The following is a 27608-nucleotide window of genomic DNA, read 5'->3' as shown; positions in this document are numbered from 1 at the left end:
GTTATAGTCATTGGCATAAAGCTTGTGCTAGTACATTTGTCTTAGATTGTGCATTCTGTGATATTGTAGGAGGTTTATGAGAATTTGAGTTAACCCAATCTACAGCATTTATACTCGTGAAATTTGTGAAAGACATGGCCTTTTGGATTCAGTGGAAAGATTTTTATAATCTGCACACATGGTATGAATATCATCTTTGTTGAGACATGGACCAGCTAGGACTCGAACCTAGGACCTTCCATACGCTGCTGGAGTGCTCTACCACTGAGCTACTGGCCCCTCTTGGCCCAGTCCATTGTCGGTCCGGGTGTGGCTTTTCAAAATCAAACATGATTGGATCTTCCTTAGACTATACCGGATGAAGAAGATGAGAAGAGACAATGGATAAAGAACAACAATAAGACCATGAAGCTGTTAGTAGACGCAGTCGAGGATCACATAGTACCTATAATCTCCAAGTTAGATACAGCATTCAAAATGTTCTCAACATTAGAAAGCATGTATGAAATAAACAATACTAGCAGGGCTCTATCACTAAAACAGAAACTTCACCATATGAAGATGAACAAAGGAGAATCCATTACATCATATTTCATGAGGATCACAGAATTAAAGGACCAACTCTCCACCATTGGTCACCTTATAGATAGCAAGGAGCTAACTATGTTAGAATTAAATGGATTACCTAGTTCATGGGAAGGATTCATGCAAGGAATTAGTGCTCGCTCAAAACTTCCAAAATTTGATCGATTAAAAACAGATTGCATTCAAGAAGAATCCAGGCTAATTGCAAGGGGGAATGGTCAAAGCCCTATCAATGAAGACATTCATGTGCTGAACTCCTCTTCACACAAAAAGGGAAAGAAAAGGAACGTCAAAAGGAAGGAGGACAAAGATTCAAGAGGAAAATACTCTTCCAAGGGGAAGAGGGATATGACCAAAGTACAATGCGTCAGATATGACCAATATGGGCACTATGCCATAGTGTGTCTGGACAGACCAAGACCTCAAGTAACTGTTGCAGAAGTTAGTAAGTCAAGGATAGAGAATGATTCAGAGAAACTTGTGTTCTACTCAGCTCTTTCAAGTCAAGTATCAACTAACCCTGATACCTGGGTAATTGATAGTGGAGCATCACGTCACATTACAGGATTCAAAGAACACCTTGATAGCCTAAAAGAAAATTCTGATGAGGAAGTAACTATTGGGGATGATTCAAGTTATCCTGTAAAAGGAATTGGGACCTGTACTATAAACCTAAATTCAGGCATCTCCCTTCAACTCACATATGTATTATATGTCCCAAGGATAAAGAGAAATTTAGTCTCCATTTCAGCACTTGAAGACAAAGGATATAGAATCACCTTTATGGAAGGAAAGGTCTTGGCATGGTCAAAGAACTCAACCATCAAGAAGACCTATACTATTGGAGTAAGACATGGGTGCCTCTACAAACTTTGTATTTCCTCCTCTCAAACTTTAATGCATGAGTCAACAAGCACAAGTGAAATTTGGCACAAGAGGTTAGGACATCTTCATTTCCGAGCTCTCCCTTCAATTGAAAAAATGGTGATAGGTCTACCTAAACTAAAGCAAAATCATGAAGGAACATGCAAAGGATGTGCTCTAGGGAGAAACACAAAAGGTACGTTTCACACCAGCGATAGCAAATCTAAAAATGTATTAGAAATTATTCATTCTGATTTATGTGGACCCATGTCTGTAACCTCTTTAGGAGGCTTTTTGTATTACGTTATCTTTGTAGATGATTTCTCTAGGAAGACATGGATATATTTTTTTAAATGTAAAGAGTCAGAAGAAATCCTTATGAGATTTAAGGAATTCAAGGCTCTAGTAGAAAATATATCTGGTAAGAGAACTAAAATACTAAGAACAAATAATGGGGGGGAATATACTTTAGATAACTTTAAAAACTTTCTTATAAATGTTGGGATTAAGAGGGAGCATACAGTTCCTTATAATCCTCAACAAAATGGAGTGGCAGAGAGGAAGAAGAGAACTAATGTAGAAGCTGCTAGAGCTATGATGTATGATCAAAACTTAGAAACTTATTTTTGGGCTGAAGCCTCTAGTACTGCTGTATATGTACAAAATAGAAGTCCTCACTCTCTCCTAGATGACAAAACCCCTGCTGACATAAGTCACCTAAGAATCTTTGGATGTCCAGTCTATATTCATATACCTAAAGAGAAAAGATCCAAATTAGAACCCTCAGGCAAAAAGGGCATATTTGTAGGTTATAGTGAAATATCTAAAGCCTATAGAATCTATATACCTGGACAAAGACAAATTGAATTAAGTAGAGATGTTATATTTGAGGAAGATATTGCTTTCAAAAAATCTAAAAGTACTCAAGAGTTAGAAGACCTAGAATCTCCTCTAAACATGGAAGAGGATCTTGCTCCTGAGATTCAGAGGGAGACTTGAGAAGTAATAGAAAATGAAGGACAAAATGAACTCATGGATCCTGCAAATGAAACCAGAGGTACTCATATAATCGAAAAAGGCCACTTTGGGCAAGAAAAATGATTCAAGAAGCTAAAGACTATGCAGCACCACAAGGAACCTTCAGGGAAAGCAAAAGACCTCACAGGTTTTCCAGCTATGTTGCCTTGATGAGTGAGATCATCAAATTAGAGCCTTCCAGTGTCAAAGAGGCCATTGAAAATCAAGTATGGAAGGATGCTATGACAGAATTGTATCAGTCCTTCATTGAGAATGATGTTTGGGACATTGTGCCCCGACCTAAAGACAAATCAGTAGTATCCTCAAAATGGCTTTTCAAAATCAAACATGTGGCAAATGGCAGCATTGAGAAATACAAAGCACGATATGTAGCCAAAGGTTTCTCTCAAAAGGAAGGGATTGACTATGAAGAGACTTTTTCCCCAATTGCCAGATATACTTCTGTTAGAGCTGTCATTGCCATTGCTGCATCTAAAGGATGGAAGATTCATCAGATGGATGTGAAGATAGCTTTTCTGAATGGGATAATAGAAGAAGTATACTTAGAGCAGCCTGAAGGGTTTGTCATACATGGAAATGATGCATATGTATGCAAGTTGAAGAAAGCCTTATATGGGCTCAAACAAGCCCCTCGAGCCTGGTATGAAAGAATAGATAAATATATTCTGAGCTTAAACTTCTTCAAGAATGATGCAGATCCGAATTTGTACTTCAAGGTAATAAATGGTGAAATGTTGATTCTCATTTTATATGTTGATGACTTATTAATTACAGGAGAAGATCACCTAATTGCCAAATGTAAGCAAGACCTTGCTTCAGAGTTTGACATGAAGGACTTGGGTCTTTTACATTATTTCCTTGGTTTAGAAGTTTAGCAACAAGCAGATAGCATCATCCTAAATCAAGGAAAATACACTATTGACATTTTGAAAAGATTTGGAATGATGGAATGCAAACCTATGTCTACTCCTATGGAAACAAACTTGCACAAATTAAAGGAAGCAGTAGCAGAATCAGAATTTGCAGATCCTACCTTATACAGGCAAATTATTGGGTCCCTAATGTATTTGGTAACACCAGGCCTGACATTTGTTATTCAGTTAATGCACTTAGTCAATTTATGTGTGAACCAAAGGAGATACATATGGTTGCAGCGAAGCATATTCTGAGATACCTACGTGGTACTATTGGGTATGGTCTTAAATATACAAATGTTGATCTAGATCTTCATGGTTACACTGATTCAGATTGGGTTGGAAGTGTGGTAGACAGGAAGAGCACATCAGGGTGTTGTTTTAGCCTAGGATCAGCTATGATTTCCTGGATCAGTAGGAAACAATCCTTAGTAGCACAAAGTTCTACAAAAGCCGAGTACATTGCAGCTTCCATGGGAGCAAGGGAAGCAGTATGGCTAAGGAAACTCCTTGTGGGGTTGTTTGGACAACCTTTGAATCCTACTATCATCCATTGCGACAACCAGAGTTGTATAAAGCTTTCAGTAAATCCAGTGTTTTATGACAGGTCTAAACACATTGAGATTCCTTATCACTATGTTAGAGACATGGTTGAAATGAATGTGATTCAGCTGAAGTATGTTAGTACAGGCGAACGGACTGCGGACATTCTCACCAAACCTCTATCCAAGACAAAGGTTGATCACTTCTGGGATAAACTTGGTATGGTTGGAAATATAAGTTAATTTGAGAATAAAATCTAAATTATTTAAATTATGTTGTACTTAAAGGTGTTTAATGTATAAACCCTTTGTCATGTGTGAGACTCCATGACCTGCTTGGGCCCTGTGAACATTTTTGAAAGATGACGATTTTTCAAAATGAACACTTGTATATGGTTGATATTGTAAAGTGACGACTTTGCAATATTTAACATCACTATCATGGTGGGTATCATGAGACTTGATATCTATGAACATGACATGATAGTTAGCATCTCTGTAGATATTATGGTGGGTATCATGAGATTTGATATCAATGGATAACCATAATAGTTGAGATAATCATGGTGAATATTATATGACGTAATATTCATGGATATGCCATGATTTATATCCCTATGATAGGTATCATGTGACATGATGCCAGTGCACATATCATAGTCTATGGATATATATATATATATATGAGAGTCATGGCAAATATCACGTGACTTGATATTTGTGTACATGCCATATCTCTCAGATATCACCGTGAGGTGATATTATTGGATCTACTATGTTCTGGATAGAATTAATCCTCCCTAGCTAAGAGGGAGTGTTAATGTTTTGTAGCTTCGGTCAGATAATTCTAATCGATGAAATCAAATGCATAATTGGCCTATCGGCCTTAAGCATTTGATATCTATCCTCTACAAGTATTAATCCATTATTTGCATTATGTATTTAATAAGATTCTTGCTTAAATATTAATCTTGAAATATGATTATGAATTAATCATATGTATGTATTTAATAATGTATAACTATACATTATTAAATATACACATATAATTAATTTTATTATATCAAATAACATTTAATCATATGTTATCAATATTTACTATCGATCAGATTATGTGCGTTTAGCAAATCATATTAACAATGTAACAAATGCAAATTGGTTACCAATAATTATCGACTGCATTACATTACGTATCGGTGTGTTCTTACATGGCCGAGAGACATGTCTCCGTAGAGGCATGTCTCTACGTAGAGGCGTGCCTCTACGAAGGCATGTCTCTCTCATTATATAAGGAGGGAGACAATCGTATTGTGGACGTACAGAATCATTACAGTGCAGAAACAATATCGACTGCCTCCCAGAATATTGCAGGCCATTTGCTGTTGGAAGTTTAATATATTAATTGATTCTATTTTCATGTTAAATTCCGATAAGATTAATATCAGTTTTAATTGATCATTGTACAGCAGTTCATATTAAATTAATTGATATACAAAGGAATCCTTATATTGATATAAGTAGTGGAAATTGCATTAATAAGATTTAAAAGATCCTATATTCAAATCTGATATAAACATTAACAATCTTGTATTGCGCTCTGTGATTTCCTCACATGAACTTCTTTTTTTCTCTGATTTCTGGAAGCATTCATATTCTTTGGTTTCATGTGGAGTATTTGACCCAACATATCTATCATTATACCAAATTTCTTTTCAATTTTATCTATAAGAAGTTCCCCCAAATGATTTTTTGCTTGCTATCTACCATATTCACTTCTTTGTCATTTCAATGAAATAAGTTATCTTTGATAATATCTGCTGGCTCTATTACTAAATTGCATATGAAAGAAGCCTCACAGGCTGGTAGATCCACCTCTGATACCATTTGTACTGTCCATTTGAATTTATCTATCCTAAAAGGAATATTTCATAATATCCAATAAAGTTTAATTTTAAAATTCTATACAATAATATATACACCTGAAAATATAAACAAATAATGTTATTAACTTGAATTTTAATAATGTCTTCTAGAAGATAAATCAACTTAGCACAATGGTGATTTCACACACTCTTGAGAAATTGTTGGTTTCCATCCTTCAATTCCTGCCATGAGGCATTTCATCCACAAGTTAAATGAGCCACAGTTCCATGCTCAAAAGCAGTAATAATCAGATAGTAAAAGATGTATTCTTCATATAGTGGTTACTTCTCCTTGTTTGGTGTCTCTTAATCCTTTTTCCTTCAATAGTCATGATTCTTCGCCCCTTGCCTTTTGATTGAACTTTTTAATTTTATATTTTATAATTATATTATATTTCATATTTTATTTTTTTTATACTATAACTTATCATTATTATTGTCCCATTTCGGAAAGGGGACATTACGGCATATTCTATGCCAGGCAAGGTTAAAACCTCCACTTGAGATAGGTTCCAATAAATCAAAAGAAAATGTAAGCACTTTACTGAGGACTCCAAATTGATCTTTTGGTGTGGGTTTAAATTTACCAGTAAAAGACGAGTTCTAAAACATCATTTGTTTCCAAGTAGTTGCTGCAGCCATGTCAGCCATTTTGTACTTTTCTGAATCCTTCCATCAGCTGGGCATTCAATAAATTGCTATTCTTCAACTTGATTAACACACAAAGGCTACTAGAGATGAATATGGTAGGCTTTTATCAGCGGTGGCACTCCCCTTGGGTTGTCAGACCAACCACCTGGCTGAAGCTGTGGCGGCCTACCATGGGTTAATGTTGGCTAGAAATATTAATGCCAATTCAGTTTGGCTTGAGGGGGATTCTAACAACATTATCCAATGCCTAATGGGAAAACAAAAACCTTCTTGGAATATCAAAATTTGGATAGAGAAATCTAGGGATATTATAAAGTCATTCCAAAAACTTAAAATCTCCCATGCCTATCGTGAAGCTAAGGGGTTGGCTGACCACTTTGCTAATGTGGCGTTAGGAGTAATGATGAAAAAGTATGGGGGCTTGGTGATTGTTTATCGGCTGAAGTTAAGGCTTTGTTGCTATATGATTTAGCCGGCGTGAGACAAGCCAATATTCTTCAATAAACGCCTATGACACCTCTTAATATGATGACTCGGATTTTTATGATTAAGCATGTCATTCTTTTGCTACTCATATATGCTTCACACGCTTTATGGGTATTTTGTGGCCTATTCTAAAGCATTCTTGCCCTGTGCACTATTGCCTTTGTTAACACCATGGGAGGAGAAAGGAAAAGGGTTGAACCCTTGAATTGCGACGAGCTCAGGAAGAATAAAACCATATGGCGTATATTGGATTGTGGCGGGATTACCCCCTTCATAGAAAGATTGCATGCTGCAGATGCCAATGTCACGAAGAAATTCACCAAAGGTTTGAAGGATGGTAAAATCCAAATTGGAGGTAAGAAGGTTGAGATTGATGAGAAGTTAATTGCTGAGGTCACTGGTTTGTCAATGGAAGGTGTGAAATTCTACAGAGATAGGAAAATGTCAGATGCTGTTGTCAAAAAATTTCCTAGAAATGAGAAGGAAAGGGTAAAGTTGGCCAAAGTGGACAAGAGAAGCTACGATGCGGGTAAAATCAAATCCATTTGGCACTCTATTCTTGTTGTTTTAATGAGATATGTTACCCTAGATGGTAGATATACTAGGGCATTCGAGCATCACTTTGTTCTGCTAAACCACTTTAGGCACAAAGTGCAGATTTCTTTCCCCTTCTTTCTGCTTGTGTCCATCAATGCCAACATTAAAGATCACAGAAAGAACAAAAAAATTCTTGTCCTTCATGGGGGTTTGCTTTTCTTGATCCATGAACATATTAATACCTTGCCCTCTCCTTCGTCTAGGGTTCCTAAAGGTTCTAGTGAGTCTGAGGAAGATGATCATGTTAACCTCTCCTCTGGTGAGGAGGAATGGAATACTGAGATGGAAGAGTCTAATTCTGGGTTGAAATCTTCCTTGAAGATTGTGCACAAAGTTAAGACAGGCAAAGCATCCACCGTGTCTACATTTGATTTTGAATCTCTGCCCTCCCATAATTCTATTCTGGATAAGTCCGTTCCTGGCCCCGCTAGGAATGATAGACCCCCTTTCCCGAAGGACCTCAATGCAAATTCCTCTTTTCTCAGCTTGGATAGAGAGAACCCAAATGATGTCCTGTCCATCGCTCGTGATTCAACTGTGGATAATTTTAGGATGTTTAAATGGGCTTTCCATGAGATCAAGGACATCAATATCAAGCTCCAGGCAATCAACAGCAAATAAGAAAATCAAGGTGCGGAACAACGGACGGTGGACCAAAGAAAATCAATTGTGGACTCCATGCAGAAAACGGTGAGCACTGTAAGTGAAATGAAGAAAGACTATGATAGCAGAATATCTTGTCTGGAAGAAAAACTCAAGGAAGACTATGAAGGTAGATTGAGTCAGATGGAGAAAAAATTCCAGAAAGTTAATGAGAACCTGATATCTCTGGTTATTTACAGTCATAAAGTGGTGAAGAATTCTGCTGAGAGCATAAACACCATGGTTGGGAAGCTCGAAACTCTCCATCAGGAAGGAGCTCCTATGGATGTGGATTCCATGGATAAAAAACAGGAGGAAACAACTAGGCCCTCTAAAAGAACCAGAGCCAATCTGAAGAAATCTACAAATCAAGAAATTCAGGAACTCAAGAAAATTGCTTTAAATATGACTCAGCTGGAAACTGAGGCCGCGGAGGCCCTTAAAAACTTGTACTGGTTTCTTGTTGTTGTCTCTTTGCTAGGTTTTGGCTTGTTGCTGGTCTTTTGCTGACTCTTGGCTGTTGTTTAAAATGGGTATATCCCTATGCCGCTTTTTGATGTAGAACTTTGTCAAAGGGTTTCGGGTCCCTTCAAAACCTATTTGTTCCGTAATCAAAAACACACAAAGGCTACAAGGTAAAAGGATAGAGGTCCAAAAAGGCCCCAAAAAAACGGCAGCCACAAACAAGACGACCAAAGCAAATTGCAGCTTTGGTGTTTTACAGACATACTGCGATGATTCAAAAAGAAAAAAGGTACATTTTCATTCCATTGAGCTATTGCCTACACCAAGGTAAAAACCTAAAAATTGTGATGCCACTTTAACAACTATATTTATAATTTTCCTCCTACAATTGCATGCCCGATAATGGTTCTCCTGCTTTTACACTGGTCTTAGTTTCTTTTTGATTAAGTGAGCCTGCCTTTCTTTGTGGAGGAGGGTCAACATTGAGATGGTTTTCAGCTTGGTAAATTTTCTGACACGTCAAGAGAATCTATATAGCAAAAAGGGAGCAATTTCTTCCTGCTGTAAGGCAAAACCTACATGTCTGGAGGCCACTTTACCATATGTATTTATTATGTTTCTTAACTGCTTGCAAAGGGTCCTGTGATGATGCTCCTGTCTTATTTCTTCATTAGCTAAACCTTTTTTTCTTGGCCAAAAAGGCTTGAAACCCAGAATAGCATCAGTCTGGAGATTCCCTGTTAGAAAGCAGCCCTGAGATATGGGCTAATTGCGGCAATGTTTTGTAAGATAGAACCTTTTATTTTGGCATTTTTCATAAGGCCAACCCATTTCTCTTGTTTGAGGAGGACCAAACCCTGGGATTCTATCACTCCAGAGATTCCTGGCCTCCAAAGCAACCGTAAGAATTTAATCTGGGGTAGTTGTGTAATTTTGTGTAAGGTGAATAGGAACCTCTTTTTCTTCGCTGAGGGTCAAATCCTGGGATGGTATAGCCATACAGATCCCCTGCCCTCAAGCAGCCCTGTATACTGAATCTGGACTAGCAGTCAAAATGTTTTACAAGGCGAGTCCCCTTTTTTGGCTTTAAATTAGGTGTATACCTTAACTAACAGTCATAATGTTCCATAAGACGAGCTCTTTTCTTGGTTTTATATTAGGTGAGCCCCTAATAATGTTCTATGAGGTGAGTCCATTTTGGGGGGGTTTTATTAGATGAAAACATTGTTCTTGTTCGACGAGAGTGGAACCCTCGGACGGTATTCCTCTAGAGTTTCCCTGCCCACAAAAAATCCCGAGAGTTGAATCTGGTCCAGCAGAAATAAACTTCAGCCAATTTACCACCCAAGTGCAACCCACCCGATCAATTTAATAACCTTAACTTTACCGTAATCAGCATCGATTTGATCCATTAACAATATATAATGGTGTCATTTTTTAATTTTCTATTTTTTTAACAAAACCTAGAAAGCCTGGATTCACTAATGTTACAGTTCACAGCTAAAATAGTCCGTAAAACAATAAGTTTTAACCTCTTCTACAGCTAAATCCACAAGACAGACCATTTCGCGGTCCATTTTAAGCTGGCCTATGATAAGAGATAACAAATGCAACAGAACGTAATCAAATGTACTGAGTCTGCGAGATTAAACTGAAAGTTTACTGTTTATCCTATTTGCAGACAACAGATCATTATGTTTGGCAGGTAATGACAGCGAAACGAAGCTTGAAGTGATAGATTCTAGTTGAAATTCAAAGTTTAAAAGAATGAAAAAATAAAATAAAAAATTAACTGGTATTAAGATTTTTTTTTTTTGTAATTAGAACTGAATATAGGGGATTGCGTAAAGCTTACAGAGGAGTGGCTGTGTAATAGACAGCATGGGGGCCGAAGGTGAGAGCTGCACAGTTGAAGAAATGGAATATCGTCATTCTTTTTTTGGTATAATCTTCTCCGATTTCGCTTCGCCTGCCCCAGATATAGTAATGAGAATTTAGAAATTCGCTAACGTTTATGAATAGAAAATTTTCAGAGCTAACGTGAGACTTAACTATGGTCGTGGTGTATTATGGGAAGGTATAAAGCCCCGGTTTTTCTTTTGGTTATGCGTAATGATGCAAGAGAGTAAGACCGATTTGTTAACTAATTTGCAAACGGAATGAATGGACTTTATGATCTAAGGGATCAAGTCACACAATATTAATTTTTTTTTTTTTTCGATGTAAGTTTTTCTATTTTGAATCTTGATTAAGAAATGTATCGTTTTGTGAAGCTTTGTTTCTTCGAATATCTCATTCATACTATTTATCTATAGTGTTTTCAAACTAAGTATGAATATTTTCATACACTACACACTCTAAGATGAATCTAAATCAGCTACAAAAAATGCAAGTTCATTCTTCCCAATCTGCCTTGTCTATTGTTAATTTGTTCATCTCACATCTAAGATGATGAAAATCAGTCCTCAGTTGTGCAACTAAAATTTTAGCCTTTCCCTTTGTGGCTCACAAATAAGGTTTTTAATCATGTTTCCATATTGGATTGAACTCTTTAATATAGTGTATTTTTTTTTATCAATTTGTTTTGTCCACATGGGTCTTGGATTTTTCTAACACAAACTTTTTAATCTCTTTATTAGTGTTAGGTCATTCTTGCAAAGTAACATCCTATTTGCTCATCCCCTTCTTGTTTTGATTCATTCAAGTCTTCTTCCTACAATCGAAATCCTCCTCAACAACCATTTTCAACGAGAAATGTTTGTCCATGTTTCCAACTTTTTAAAGTATATTAGCAAATGAATTATTGTCGATGCTTCCATCAGAAGCATTCCCCCATCAACCAGAAGGATCTCATAGGGGATTATTGATTTGACTTTAAAAGTACTAGTGAATTAATGTTTTTGGATTCTTTCTAAGTGTCTCCACTTGAGGTTTGATATGCTACTCCCCCAAACCTCACAACCATAGAGGATAACCATAATGACCAACAAACCAAAAAAGGTTTTCTTCGTTTTCCAATCCCATAACTCTACTTTCCTACACTTGTTCTAAAGTAGGTAAGAAGCTTTCCATATTCCTTGCATCTTTTTTGTTCTTCATGTTTCCTAACTAATCCTATTGTGAAAATTAATTCCTAGATACTTGTATTCTTCCACTATCTATAATGAGCTTCCCTCAAAATAAAGTTATTCCTTTGCAAGGATAATCATGAATTTGGCCTTGGTGATGTTCACTTGCATCTCGACCTCTTGGAGATAGCTCTAAAACCTTCAAATGTTCTCTCAAATCATGGGCAAATTTTGCAATTACAATAAGATTATCTGCATGCAAAACTAAATTCACCACAAAAACCACCAGATGGATACCTTCTCTCATGGTTTCGTTTAGTCATTCTTCTAGTATATCAACTAGAAATAAAATTTTAAGATATTATCCTTAAAAAAAATACTTTTTGGCAAGTAGCCACCAAAGTCGCTTAGCAGATATGTAAGTGGCCTTAGGTAAAAAGGTTGAGGCCCTTGGTTATCACCATCTATAATTGGTAAACTTAGTTATCAACATTTATAATTGGTGTATTCAAATGGTAAAGTGTGAATCTTTTAGTTTTCAATACTTATGATTAACTTATATTTTAGTAATAAGGTAGAGATCTTTATTCGTCAAAATTATAGTCAGTATATCTAATGCATTTGTGTAGTTTCGATTGTTGGTATTCATAGTTGTTGTATTTAGATAGAAAGGCATAAAAAAGCTCTTGATTAACAGCATTTAGGAAATCATAAAGATCTTAGTCATCATCATTGTTATTCAACTTGGGTAGAAATGCAGCAAGCCCTTGGTCATTAACATTTACAATTTGGACTTGAGAAGGAAGGCATGAAGTCCTTACTCATCAGACTTTTTAATTCACGTGTTAAGTGGAAAGGAATAAAGCCCTCAATTGTACATTTACACTTGGTATATTGGTGAAAAAAGTTCAAGAATATTAAATTATTGGTATTCACAATTGGTAGATGGACAAGAATATACAAAGCCTTCAACATTTATGTTTGGGTGGGAAGGCATGAAGCCTTCATAATTTACACCAAATACACTTGTACAAAAGGCCCAAGATGTATATATAGCCTCCATGATGATAATTGAATGCAATTGATTTTAAAATGTCATCCCTCTCACCAATTTTCCTTATTCCTAACTAATCCAAAAAGATCATGTTTATTTTAAGGTTCACACTACAACCCTATGCATAGTTTGGGTTGAACTAGGGATTGAGCTCAAAGTTTCCTCATGTTCTAAGGGCTACGAGAAAAATGGCAAAAGTCCTCCTCTTGGAATTATATCATGACACTCCAATAAATGTGTTCATATTGCTATCTAGTTCTTTATTTTTATTTTGTAATATGGGAAAGGTGATCCTAGACTAACACATCCATTAATCTATGGATCAATTCCTTTTCCCATATAATATTAGAGGTGTTAGTGGGCTTGTCTTAGCATCCACAAGGAAGAGCCATGTTGTCCTAGACTCGCACTTCTATTATTTATGTGTGATTGGAATTGATTGAGTATATGTGTAGTGAACTATGCTGGACTAATTAAGACAATTATCTAATTATTTATTAAATAGTCATCTAATTGCTTTTTCACTTAATCTAAACTTAGGTGTTTTTTTATTATCTAGAGTTTGCTTTTCTAGCTTTAGTTCTAGTTGTAGTTGAGCTTAATTTAGCTCCTACTTTGCATTGCTTTAGTTCTCCTAGCTTTAGCACTAGGGTTTGCACCTAGGGTTTCATTCATCCTTTTATAAGGATTCATTCATTCATTTTAATTGTATCTCCAATATTGTTTGTGTAATATTAGAGGAATTTCTAGTTATTATAGGGCATATTGTAGATGAGGGAATTTGTTACCTCTAAGATGACAAATCTTAGAGAACAAACTATTTGTCACTACCTCACTTAACTAGCACTAAAGGTGAGCTAGGGGATAAAAAAGTAACAATGTGGTAACAATAAAGTAAACACTAAATCAAACTTATGAGATTACAGAATATCAAAGTACATATAACAGATTAGTAAAGTTTTGACTATTATGGAAATGCAGAAATAGAAATAAATTATACTAGAGGACCTATTCAGTCTCGGGTCTTGGATGCCAACACATCACGAGGATTTCTACGTGTGGTGCTATTGTCTGTATGGACAAAGACCTGCAAATGTGTCCAAGATACTCCATAATTTATTTGTAGCTGCCTAGAACCTGTTCACCACCTACACACATAGAGACAACCTGGGGAAAATCTTGGGGTTGTATAGGGGTTTGCCTCAGACAAACCCCTCGCTTTGGTGTTTCCACCACCACGGACAACCAAATAGATAGATTGGATAAAAAAATAATTATAATAGAAACTAACCCCACTTAATGGAGGAAAACCCCTACTACATATGATTCAATGATAAATGATAAATGCAATAGAAACAAGCCCTATTTAATGGGGGAAAACCCTTATTGCAAGATATAAAAATGATAAATTAAATGCACCTATACCATAGATACATTCAAAGATGTAATAAAGCAATCCATGTAATGTTAAAGATACAAGAGATAAGAGAGAAGACAAAGTGTTCTAGCCAAACCCCTCTCTTGAGATAGGAGTGTGATGAAGATTTGGATGGTGTTGTTGTTGCAAGATAGTTGCCAAGTATTCACAATGAGAGCCAAGAGAATAAGAGAGTGATCCTTGAGATCTTTCTTTCCAAGAGTGTCTACAGAGATTGCAATTGACAAGAAAATAAGTTTTTAGTGCAATGAACGGGCAGGAGGAGTTGTTATGGACGAGTTCAATCGAAAGGGAATGCATCCAAAAATGTTTGATGTAGGATATACAATTCCAGATTCAGGAATTTGATGGGACATTAGCGCGGTGCACAGACGTTTGTGCAACGTGTTGATGTCCACACCAAGATGGTCCCAAATGAGGTCTCAGGGCCATTGGGGACACTTTGTCTTTTGAACCCGTGATGTCAAAGTAATGAGATTTTGATCATGAGCCTTGTCATAAATGCATCGGGTGTAATGTGTGTCATAAATGCACTAGGCATAATTTAGGACACTACATTTTGACCCCACTTTAGTGAATTGGTCGACTTAAGGGATAAGGTGCACTAAGTAGTCTAGAAAGATGGATTTATTAAACATATGCAGTGCATTGAAAGCAGTAAATGCATAACAAAAAAGGATATTGTAGAGACTGTGAAGGTTGAGCGGGCAAATATGAGTAATTCCCCTAGGTCTCTATGAAAACCACAACATTCCATTGTGAAAATTCAAGTACTATAAAGATCAAAACTCCATTAGCACGAAAAATGGAGGAAGTTATTGTAGTGAGAAGAATGCTTAAGAAGCATCAGTATAGATAGGAAGTGAAAATTTTGATGAAGGCGAGTATATGCCCCCTCATTTTTTTACCCAATGAGGTGGGGAAAATAAGAAGAAAGACGAGCCAAACGGGCATCAAAAAGGGGTTGGGACAATTCGACTATATACTTGAAGGGTGGGCCCCTAGAAGGGTCGTTAGCACTATTCATCATGGGTATTTTCTTTGAGATTTGTATAGAGCCTTAGTGAAAATGCCATGCAAACAACAGCATGGGGTGAGCAGGGTCGAGGAGTTGTGCACTGTAGTGGAGCAAGGCGAGCACCCAAAGCATGTAAGTCTCAGATCTCAGTGTTTTAGTTGATTTTATTCATTTTATAAGGATTTTAGATTTCAGAGAAATGCATGTGTCTATGGGACGCACTAAGGTCCTAGACCCACATATTTGTCCCATGGACGATATTCGCGTTGTCGTCCGAAGGACACGCTGGCATCCATCAGACCCACTGGTGTTTGCATGGTGTGCTAGCACCCTAGTGAATACATAGAAAATTGATCATAATTTTATTTTGATGCGGACACTATCCAAGGTCCAAGAACACACATCTAGACATCTCCTTAGCTTGCTGTGGGAGAGAGAAGACGAGCTACCTACAACTAATTGTCAATGACTCTGAAGAGTGAGACTCTGCTAGGTATATCACATCCAGAGTTCTGCTTCCATGCGGCGATGCTAAGAGCTTTGATGGAGAGGTGGGACATAGACACAATATCATTTCACCTACCCACAAGGGAGATGACAATGACTGATGGATTTTTATTGCACCTTGAGACTACCCGTTCACAATTGATGAGCCTCATTGGCTATCTCATCGATGTGAGAGCTACAGGCACAACAGGAGTGGGATCTAGGTCAGGTTATAGATACGACCGACCATATCTACCTTCAAGCATTCGATTTGGGACAAAGGCCAATACCATTGATCTGGTACATTATGATCGTGATTGTAGTGCTAGGAGTACTCATCAATGGACGAGGATTGAAGCTAGCAGTGGGCTTCATTCCATTGTCGAGAGATGAAGGAGGAGGGTATTGTGTTTGCATGGGGATGGAGCATGCTCACACATCTCTACTATGAGCTCTCCCGCTACATCCACCATGAGTTTCAAAGCTTGTTGGCATGCACACTATTATAGGTGTGCATGTTTGAGTACAGCACCTGCACGAGGCCCATGTGATTCCCATGTCTGATGCCTGTAGACATGCCATGAGCATATGTAAACCCACTTCAAAACACTGAGTGGAGGACCAATGATCTGACATACTGGAGAATCACAATCGATCAACTCGAGATCAGAGATATTTGTTGTCCAGCAACCTTTCCAGGAGATGGAGATATGGATTATAGAATGCACATAGTTTCCACGGATGCAAAAAGATAAGTTTTTGCTTGGGCGATAAGACCATATAGTCATCCCCTACTATTGGTGTTGGTGCATGCACTAGTTTGAATAGGTTCAAACTATTCCACCTACCGCACCTACTTATGTTCGATAAACGAAGAGCATTGTGTGGCTACAAGACCTTCCCTAGACTACCATCGATGACATATGGAAGAGTCCAATGGGCAAGGATAATGACAATACTACACCCTAGTTGGACATCGATGATGTTGGGGTGACTGAGGATTTCGCTGAGTGGTGGAGCATAGTAGGTCTAACACCCATTTTTCCAGCCAATGTAGAGAGAGGGGATTCCAGAGCCTTGGTAGGAGACATTAAAGAGGGTCATCCTTAGGCAGTGAGGGTGAGAGACCAACGCGAAGGCAATGAGTAGCTAGTTGGAGCACGGTGAGAGCTGCACAAACTTCGTCACTTAGGGGGTTGACACCATCACTTGTTGCACCACTGGCGATAGCTATAGCAAGGACCACAAGGGCATCCTCGAGTAAGGTGCCATCACAAGATTTAGACTAGAAGAGGGGTGATCCAAATCTCACTACACCACCATCATACTTTTCCATGCTCACAAACTTAATCTTACCACCTGTCATATGATGAGAGCAACCACTTTCAATAACACATTCACCTTTCTCTTCAATCTTAGCAGTCAAAGCTTTCTCTTCAATAATGCAGCTAGTAGAATCAACAGTCACTGGACCATCTTCCTTGATAGAAATGAACACCCACTCATCTCCTGAATTTTCCTTATCAAACTCATCATCTGTCACACCTTCATCATCAACAAAGTAACACTTATTCTGATATTTAGACTTATAAGACTTAAATTGCTTCTTAGAAACTCTTTCTGGACAGCTTGAGACAAAATGTCCTATCTTATTGCATGAAAAACATTTAAGAGGCAACTTCCCTTCATACTTATCAGCACCTTTAGGAAATCTTCTGGCAATCAAGGCTTCAAGCTCTTCAAGCTCTCTTTCATCTTTGTCAATCTCTCTCATTTCCTTCTCATATCTAGATACTCTTGTTGAACTTTCTCCTGGATCATTTTTCTAGCTTCCCGAATATAGTAGCTTTAAATGAAGATTCAGATTTAGGAGGGGTTTCACCAAACTTGCTCAATTCAAAAGCAACAAGCTTACCAATCAACATGTCTCTAGTCACATCTGTCACTATGTGGATCTCTTCAATAGCAACAACCTTATGCTTGTAAGCAAGAGGCAAGGATCTCAACACTTAAGCCATAATCTTAGATTCTTCCTGTAGACACATAAATCTGTCCACTTAATTAAATGGATATTTAATATTTATTTGATTATTTAACTATCAATTAATAATTAATTAAATTAATATATTTAATTAATTCATCTTAACCCTCTTCTCCTATTAATTAAATAAATTATTCAATTAATTTGATTTAATTCACTTAACAAATTCAGACTATTAATTAAATAAATAAATCATATTTATTTAATTAAATATTCTCTCACATTTAAATAAATTAATATTTATTTAAATCCCCCAAAATCCCACCTCTCACATTTAAATAAATTAACATTTATTTAAATCACCTTTATCCTCCACCCACTTATATTTTCCTACAAATGCAAGTTGCACAACTATTTTAAATAAATCATTTATTTAAATCACCTTTATCCCCCACCCACTTGCATTTTCCTACAAATGCAAGTTGCACAACTATTTTAAATTAAAAAAATTATATATTTAAAATCCTATTTATCCTCACCCACTTGAAACCTTTAATGGTTTCCCTTAAAGTTTTCAAACTTAATGGCTTCCTTCTAGAGTCTTCTCAAACCTTTGATGGTTTCCCTTAAAGTTTTCAAACTTAATGGCTTCCTTATAGAGTCTTTTTAAGCCTTTAATGGTTTCCCTTAAAGTCTTCAAATTTAATGGCTTCCTTCTAGAGTCTTCTTAAGCCTTTAATGGTTTCCGTCAAAGTCTTCAAGCATTTAATGCTTTATCTTCTTTTTCTCATGTAAATAAATTAATATTTATTTAAATATTTATCCAAATCCAACTTACACCATTTAATTGAAATAAATGATTTTATTTTAATTGAAAATACTAAAATTCCTCCTACTTGCATTTTCCTACAAAATCCACTTGCATGCCTAAACCCCTTCTAGATTCTTCTAAACCCTTCCTAATTAACCTAATCCATCCCCTAAATATTGTCACATTCCTAAGCAAATTGGAGTCACTTCTCAAAAACTCCAAAGGCTTTGAAAAATAATTAATGCTTTGTGTGTTCAACAAATTAACCTCTAAAGTCTTCCAAACCACTTATGGCTCTTACATGACCATTAATGGTTAATTCCACTTGCACCCATGGTTAAGGACTTTGACCCCTAACTTAACCCTCATGTAACCCATGTGTCTCTTCAAAGCATTTATTTCTTTAACTAGGGTAACCATCATGTCCCCTCAAGCATTTAATGTTCCTTATCTCTCCTCTCAAGCCTCCTCACGATGACACTTGTCAACATGGGATTGGGTTGAAAGTCTCACATGGATTGAATATCTTTCAATCCTGACCCTTGTTAAGATTGCTCAATCTTAACCCTTCATTTCCCCGTTTCTTCTATAAATATAACCCTTCTCCTCAAACAAAGGAGGAAGCATTAGAGTATTGTTGTTATACTGGTATTAGCATAGAGATTTTTCATAGCATCACTATCTACACTTGCATAGCATTTGCTTATCATATTCAACCATCTTGAATCTCCATATGACATCCATGGCTACTGCTAAAAGCTGAGAGCTACACTCATTTGGGACTTGGAGAGGGGAGAAACAAGGGAGAAGCATCAAAAGGCATCATGGAAGCATCTTAGGGAGGCTCTTCTCCTTTCTTTTATTTTGTTAAACTTCTTTCATGCTTTTTGAAATCTCTTTTGATATGTTTGGATTTTTTTTTAGTTCTTTGTTTTGTTTTTATGGTTGAAACTAACTTATTAACTTTGAACTTTGTTGTTGCCTTGTCCCCATTTCCATGACATCATTTGGTGAACCCGATGTGAATCAAACACTTTTGTAACTTTGAGGACATTCTTTTTTAGGCTTGTGAGCCCACCATGTGTACTAACTTTTTTTGAATGTTTTAGTTGCAGATTTTCTAATTTTTTTGTGCAAGTTTTGGAAGGAGTTAGTTTAAAACATTTTAAATTTCTTTGCTTTAAAACTTCATCTTTCTTGTTTTTCACAAAGGGATAAAAAGAACTTCACATTTTCTATTTGGTGCAACTAAAACAAACTCAACTTTTTCATTTGGTGTATTACAAAGAACTCCATCTTTCTTGTTTTTCACAAAGGGATAAAAAAAACTTCACATTTTCTATTTGGTACAACTAAAACAAACTCAACTTTTTCATTTGGTGCATAACAAAGAACTTCATCTTTCTTGTTTTTCACAAAGGGATAAAAAGAACTTCACATTTTGTATTTGGTGCAACTAAAACAAACTCAACTTTTTCATTTTGTGTATAACAAAGAACTCCATCTTTCTTGTTTTTCACAAATGGATAAAAAGAACTTCACATTTTCTATTTGGTACAACTAAAACAAACTCAAATTTTCATTTGGTGCATAAAAAGAACCTCACATTTACCTTTTTTGTTACAAAGGCTACACTACTTTATTTTTGTTGACCAAGTTTTGTTTTCCAAAAGTTTGTCAAGTGTCAAACATTTTGATATCTTGGTTAAAAAGAACAACATGATTATTGGAGCAACATCTCCAAATAGTTAGATCACATTGCAATGAAAATCGGTTAAAAAGAACAAGTGTTTTTGGTGATTGACACACTTGTGCAAAGTTTGTCGAGTGGTTCTACTTCTAACACACACTATCCTCTCCCTTGGCTTTCGTGGTCCTAGGTGCAAGAGAAAAGTGTTAGTAACACTCAAAGTTTCTATTTTTAAGAGAGGCCTGCCAAGGGATCGTCACTCTTGGGAACGACCTCGCGCGGTAAATCCTTCGAGTCGCTATAGAAATTAGGTGAGAGCAAAAGTTGTAGCCTCGGGTATAGCTATTCCTACAGTGTAACTTGCCGAAAGGACAAATGGGCCCCACCACAAGTTACAAGGCTCTTAAGTGAGTCACTACAGAATGAACTTATGTCCAAAAACATAAAAATTACTAAATACCTCTAAGTAGAAGCCCACATGTTCTATTGATTGAGAATATTTGAGATACAATTCAGTGCAAGAGCATAGATGGTTTTGCTCCCAAGATACTCACCATACATATTTCCTTGAGTCGAAACATAGCTTTTTGAAAAATCACTTGTGGCTTGATGAAAGTGGTGACTCCCCCATCATAGGGATCATCTTTTTGTTATGCTCGTGCAAGACTTAGTATATCACATCCTTACCTGCCATGGTAGGATTCATAAGATATGTAGTACCAAAGTCGAAGAAATATCAAGATGTGGGCTAAATTTATCACAGCTGGCCATTTGACCTTAGGGATAAAAAGTGTTTGAAGTGTTTTCGTTTGTGAGTCAAGACCAAGTATAAATTGAGCCAACTTCAGGCTTTGGAAGAACACCTTAAAAAACACTTAAAGGAAAAAGGGTCATACAAAGTCCAAGATTGGGTTGATCTAGACCCATACTTATTTGTGCCTTTTGAGGCAACATTCTTGTGTTTGTGTGCTTGCTTTGTTTTCTTGTCAAAGAAAAATCAAAACAAATCAAATCCAAAAATCAAAACAAGTATTCATCCAACACAAACATCTTTCAACAACCAACCAAACAACCAAATCAAAAAAAAGATAAAAAACAAAGAGAAAAAAAGTATCAAAATATATGACCATTCTTCACATCTTGAGAAAGAAGAATTCTTATCAACACATCAACTTAAAGAAAAAGCCATTAAGCTCCAAGGCTTTAATCAAAAGAAGGAAATTCTTCTATCTAAATAGACAAATATTTGTCTCTCATAGAACCTTCCTACGTCGCATGCGCCTTTATCTTCAAGGAAAATCAAACGAATTTGATCCAGAACCATTGAACCGTAGAACTTTTATGCAATATAGAGCTTTGAGTTATCACAAAAACCAAGGAGGCAAGATCAATCCTAACTTTTTCCCAAACATTTGTATCACATACAACGCAGCTCGAGAAATGCCACCAACTCCCGAAAGGGAAGAGGTAGAATTTGTTCCATTTGTGACACAAAGCTTTTATTGAAGTTAAACATCCATTCTCACATTCACATCATCAATCCATCTTTCAACTCTCAAAACATTAAGAGGTTCTTGTCCTAAAGTTCTCTTTTAGATATTGCTTGAATCAAACACAACCAAATCACTTTTTAGATTGTTTCTACATCTAGGATAAGCTCATCCTAATAGACATATCTACGCAGGTTAAAACTAGTGTATGAGTGAATCCTCTCATTACTAGGTAGTTAAATCTGTAACACATCTCAGATTTCTCTAAACCTTATCACATCAAACCTTATCAAACACAACAAGCAATTCCAGAAAGAATTTTGGTCACATCCACCTTTAAGTGTTAGAGATCCATATGCAAAACACTTCACCAACCATCAATCTTTCATTTCATCAACAACTCATCATCATTTTCACCCAACTTCAACAAAAGCTTGTGAACAAAATGGCCCAAACCCGATCACAATCAAGGCAACGAGAAATAGAAATTGAAGAAGAAGAAGAGGAAAATCTCAATGAATTTCAAGAAGCACTTGGAGGAAATGCAAATGACGAAAACCCAAGTACTCCTACTTCTGCAACCATAGAAAGGGCTCAACACAACCCCCTCTTTAACAGACTTTTTGATGAAATACTCAGGAGCAATGCGGATGCTCACTTTTTAAAGCTTGCTCAAGATGGAGCTAAACTCCCCTCTGACTTTGATCTTGCACAACTAAGACAAGCATCAGAGCGACATAGTCGCAATGAGGATGATAGAGGTAGAGATTGCATTAGATATAACATTCCTCAAGGTAATCCACCACCACCTCCTCCTCTTAATGACATAGAGATGTTGCGGCAACAAGTTGAAAATCTTTCCCAACAACTTTGTAGTGGTGTGAAGACTAATCAATTCTCATTTAATGACATTTGTCCCTATCCCTTTGATAGGAATATTTATATGCCACCTTTTCCACGCGGGTTCGAAACACCCAAGTTCGAAAAGTATCGAGGAAAAGGAGATCCTCACGATCATGTCAGAGAATTCCATTCAGCTTGCCTCGAAGTGGCATACGAGGATACATACTTAATGCGCCTTTTTCCACAAAGCTTGGGAGGAACAACCACATCATGGTTTTCCCGATTACCAGGTGGCATTAGGACATTTGAGGAACTCATCCAGAATTTCCTAGCACATTACTCACATAACATTGAATGTGATATCACCATGGCTGATCTGTGTAACACTAAACAAAAACCAGGTGAACTATTCTCAGTCTTCCTGCAACGATGGCGTCAAATGTCTAGCAGACGTTCTCTTCAGTTGCCTGAACAAGAACTAGTGGAAATATTTATTTCCAACTTAAACAAAGAAATGGAGTTTCACCTGGATGTCAAAGACATAGATTCTTTCAATGACATGATCACCAAAGGCTTGAAATGTGAGTGGGCCCTCATCAAGAAATGACTTATCAAAATCTACAATGAACCAAAGGATGGTCCTCATCCACACTTCAATAGTGACAAACCAAACTTCTGGAACAAAAACAAGAATATCGTCAACAACGGGGTTGTGGATGCCAGAACTATCAAAAGAGCACAACCTATGGTTCGATTTGCAAGACAGAATCCCCCACTTAAAACTAACACAGTTGCTCCTCCAAATCAAGGCCACATCACATCTCAAGATGAACCTAGACCGTGTCAACAAAAACCAAAGCAAACGTACACTCCTTTAGGGGAACCCATTGAAATAGTGTTACGACAGTTGGTTTCTCAAAACCTGGTAACCCTACCCAAAACATCAAACTATGAGCCTCAAGTCAAACCTGCATGGTGGAGAGATATTGAACACTGTGATTTTCATCAAGGAAAAGGACACAAGACAAGCAATTGTCATAGATTAAAAGATCTTATTGACCGAGGTGATATTGAAATCGAAGGACATAACCCAAAGACAACAAACAATGATCATCTGATGTTCCAAAATCCACTTCCATCACAAGATCAAAGGGGTCCTTCCACTTCCAGAAGAAACACTGATACCACTGATTATACGCAAGCTGCGTATAATTACACTGTGAATCACCTGTACGATGCCGATGAACAAATTGCAACTATTACCATATAAAATCCACCCAGTTCCAATTGCAATGTTGTTACACATCACGACAAGGTTACCATAAAAGCAGCTCCACAAGCTACCACATCCATACGAAAGCAATACAATCTTGTGGAACAATTAGACAAAACGCCTGCGCTTATATCCATTTTAGAGCTATTGCGTCTATCTCCGTCTCATAAAACAATCTTGGATCAAGCTCTCCAAGAGGCGTCAGTCCCTGCAAATTTGAACATAGATCAGTTCCAAGCCATGGTTGGAAATCTAAGATCATCACTTTGTCTCACTTTCTCTGAAAGTGACAACACATCCTTCCAGCAACCTCATAACGCCTCACTCCATATTGAAGGGTTTATCAACCAGCACAAGATCAAGCGAGTCTTGATTAACAATGGAGCAGGCCTGAATATTTGTACACTACAACTAGTCACAGCTTTGGGATGTGCCATTGAATCCATGGATCCTCGCAAGAAGATCACAATCAAAGCTTATGATGATGCAGAGCGTTCATCCAAAGGAGCTGTGGTACTACCAATCCGAGTGGGCCCGGTGGTGAAGCACATCATATGTCAGGTTCTGGACCTTCCTCTACCGTACAATTTATTGTTGGGAAGACCTTGGATACACGCCATGAAAGCCGTTCCATCCACTTACCATCAATGTATCAAGTTCCCACATAATGGAGTAGAAATCACAATCCTGGGCGATGCAAACCCTTTTGCATATTGTCATAACATAAGTCATCAACCAGAGTTTACCGTTCCCAATAATAGAGAAGCCATCTCCTCCACATCATACGTAAGTCCAGCTTCCCTCACCAATTCAAACACTATTATACCCAAGCAAGAGAAGCTTAAGATGAAAATTGCAGAGGAAGGTCCGAGAGAATACAATCTAAGCCAACTCTTTTGTGTTGGACAAATGCCTACTTCTCCTAAAACACATGGCAAACCTCAACAAGTACTTCAAATGACACTGGTTAAACCAACATGTGCATTAACACCTTTCATCCTTGGAAAGAGTCAAGAAGAGGAAACCAAAGATGAAGACGTAGCAGAATGGATATATAAGGATCCTATCACTATCGATATTCCGCAAGCTCAGCTTCCCACAGATCAATATGGCAAAGGTCTTCTCATTATGCAAAGAATGGGATATGATGGTCAAAGTGCTTTGGGGTATTGTAAACAAGGGTGACATGAGCCGTTGCTGCCGGAATTACAACCCAAAGACAATGCAGGCTTAGGCTTTCAAAAGGAGATCTTTCCTAAGCTCAGATTCAAAGGGAAACCCAGCAAACCGCTATATCAACCCACTACAAAGAGGCCACCTTTGATTATAAAAGCAGCACCCCAAAACATCACAACTGCCTCATTGAAGCTACAGATCCCAGCAAAACCATCTACAATGCCAATCATCCCACCAATCAAACCAGTGATCCCATCAGCAGCATCAATAACATCAATAGCACCATTAGCAGCAACAACTATATCAGAAATCTTAGCAGTATCGACAACACTGGCAATTCCAGTAGAAGTGGCTGACTCAACACTACCAATACTCCCTGTATCGGATTCATTGCTCCCCATAATCCTTCCTACAACCCCGATCATCTCAAAGGTACATCAACCAATCACATCTGCAGTGTTTAACTCAAATGATATTCCAGTATGGTACAGTAACCGGATCCTAGAAAGCTACTCAGAGACTGACTCACATGAGTGGGAATTTGATTTTGTCCAGCTTAATACTTCAAATGAGGAAGACACATCACTACCTCCACCCCGCAAAGACATCCCTGTTTACGGAGAAGCACAGATAAAGACCTCTTGGGTTCCTGAGCTGGAAACTTCTTCCACAAACCCTACGTCGCATCCTATGCCTGATTCTGACAGGGAGAGTACCATCAACACCCTTCACCACAAAGTTTTAACCCTCACTGACACATCTAATGAACATAACCTAATTGATGAGATAATGCCCTTTATCCATCCTGAACTCATCTAATGGAACCAACCTAATCCCCCATGTCTTGACCATTTCCAAAACGATGAGGCAATCATTGACTTCTTGGACTTACGGGATACCATACCAAGCGGGGATCACAAAGTCGGATTCTCCATAGAACTTAATAGCGCAACATACTTTGGGGCGGATGCCAAACCTTTCAGCTGCAAAAATATAACGATAAAACATGGATCTTCCAGTGAAAACCACAATGTGGCACTGTTTGATCCCACAAAAGTAAAAAGAAAGAGCGTATCCAACGGTGAAAACCTCTCTGAGGCGTCTGAGGATGAAAGGTTTGACATCCTTCCCTGTAGCACACAACGGGAACGATCAACAATTCTCATTGAAGAAACCAAAGAATACAATGTGGGGACTCCTGAAACTCCTCACCTCATACATTTGGCATCTCTTTTAACTTCAGAGGAACAACCCAAGTTTGTCGAATTCTTCCAGAAACGCCAAATCAATTTCGCATGGTCATATGCAGACATGCTTGGACTTGATCCTGATTTAGTCATGCATCACCTCATAGTAGCAGAAGGAACCAAACCTATCAAGCAGAAGCTTCGTAAGATGCATCCTCAGATTGCAGTCCTAGTCAAAGCAGAACTTAAGAAACTCCTAAATGTTGGTTTCATTAGACCCGTTGATTATGCGGATTGGATATCCAACATTGTTCCTGTCAGCAAACCAAAAGGGGGCATCCACATTTGTACTGATTTCAGAGATCTAAACAAGGCATGTCCTAAGGATGACTTCCCCCTACCAAATATCGACATCATAGTAGACCTGACAGCAGGACATGCCATGCTTTCACTCATGGATGGCTTTTCAGGATACAATTAGATAAAGATCGCACTAGAGGATCAACATAAGATGACCTTCACATGTCCATGGGGCACATACTGCTGGAATGTAATGCCTTTTGGTCTAAAGAATGCAGGAGCGACCTATCAACGAGAAATGACTACTATCTTTCATGGTATGATGCATACCATAATGGAAGATTATGTTAATGACTTACTGGCAAAATCACTCACAAGAGAAGGTCATTTGGACATATTAGAGAGAATCTTTGATAGACTGGAACAATATCATGTTCGACTCAACCCAAAGAAACGTGTCTTTGGAGTAACCTCCGGGAAACTTCTAGGATACATTGTCTCAAGCAAAGGTATTGAGGTCGACCCAGCAAAGGTAAAAGCAATTATGGACATGCCACCTCTAAAGAATATCAGTTAGCTAAGAACATTACAAGGACGACTACAATCCATTCGAAGATTCATTGCACAACTGGCAGATAAATGTCACCCATTCACACACCTGCTACATAAGAACATCTGCTTTCAGTGGGATGCCAAATGCCAGCAAGCATTTCAGATGCTTAAAGATTAGCTCATGAATACGCCATTGCTGATCCCACTAGATCCAAGTAGACCATTATTACTCTATATATCGGCAACAAGTACAGCATTGGGTGTACTATTGGCACAACATAATGCAGAAGGGAAAGAGTGTGTTGTTTACTACATTTCTCATACACTGGTGGGCTATGAACTCAATTACACACCTATTGAGCGAGTTTGCTTAGCAGTAATCCTGGCAGCCAGTAAATTGAGGCACTATTTGTTAACACACAAGGTACAACTCATTGTAAAGATTGATCCACTCAAATATTTACTCAGCAAAGCAGCATTGACAGGCCGCTTGGCCAAATGGGTGATGATTCTAAGTGAATTTGACATCGAGTAT

General features: G+C 37.6%; 1 protein-coding gene across 1 annotated transcript in view; it reads right to left on the bottom strand.

The window, feature by feature from the left end:
- Nucleotides 1–10791, bottom strand: part of LOC131077566 (uncharacterized) — a 54753-nt gene extending 43962 nt beyond the window's left edge. Inside the window, exon 1 of the mRNA XM_058015094.2 lies at nucleotides 10562–10791. Coding sequence (XP_057871077.1) covers nucleotides 10562–10638 — 77 coding nt within the window. The 5' untranslated portion in view covers nucleotides 10639–10791. The remainder of the gene's footprint in view (nucleotides 1–10561) is intronic.
- Nucleotides 10792–27608: the final 16817 nt, after the last annotated feature.

This window comes from Cryptomeria japonica, chromosome 6 (genome assembly GCF_030272615.1).
Source record: "Cryptomeria japonica chromosome 6, Sugi_1.0, whole genome shotgun sequence".
NCBI classification, from domain to species: domain Eukaryota; kingdom Viridiplantae; phylum Streptophyta; class Pinopsida; order Cupressales; family Cupressaceae; genus Cryptomeria; species Cryptomeria japonica.
Note: the sequence above shows the minus strand (reverse complement) of the source record. Positions and strands in the feature narration are given on the sequence as shown.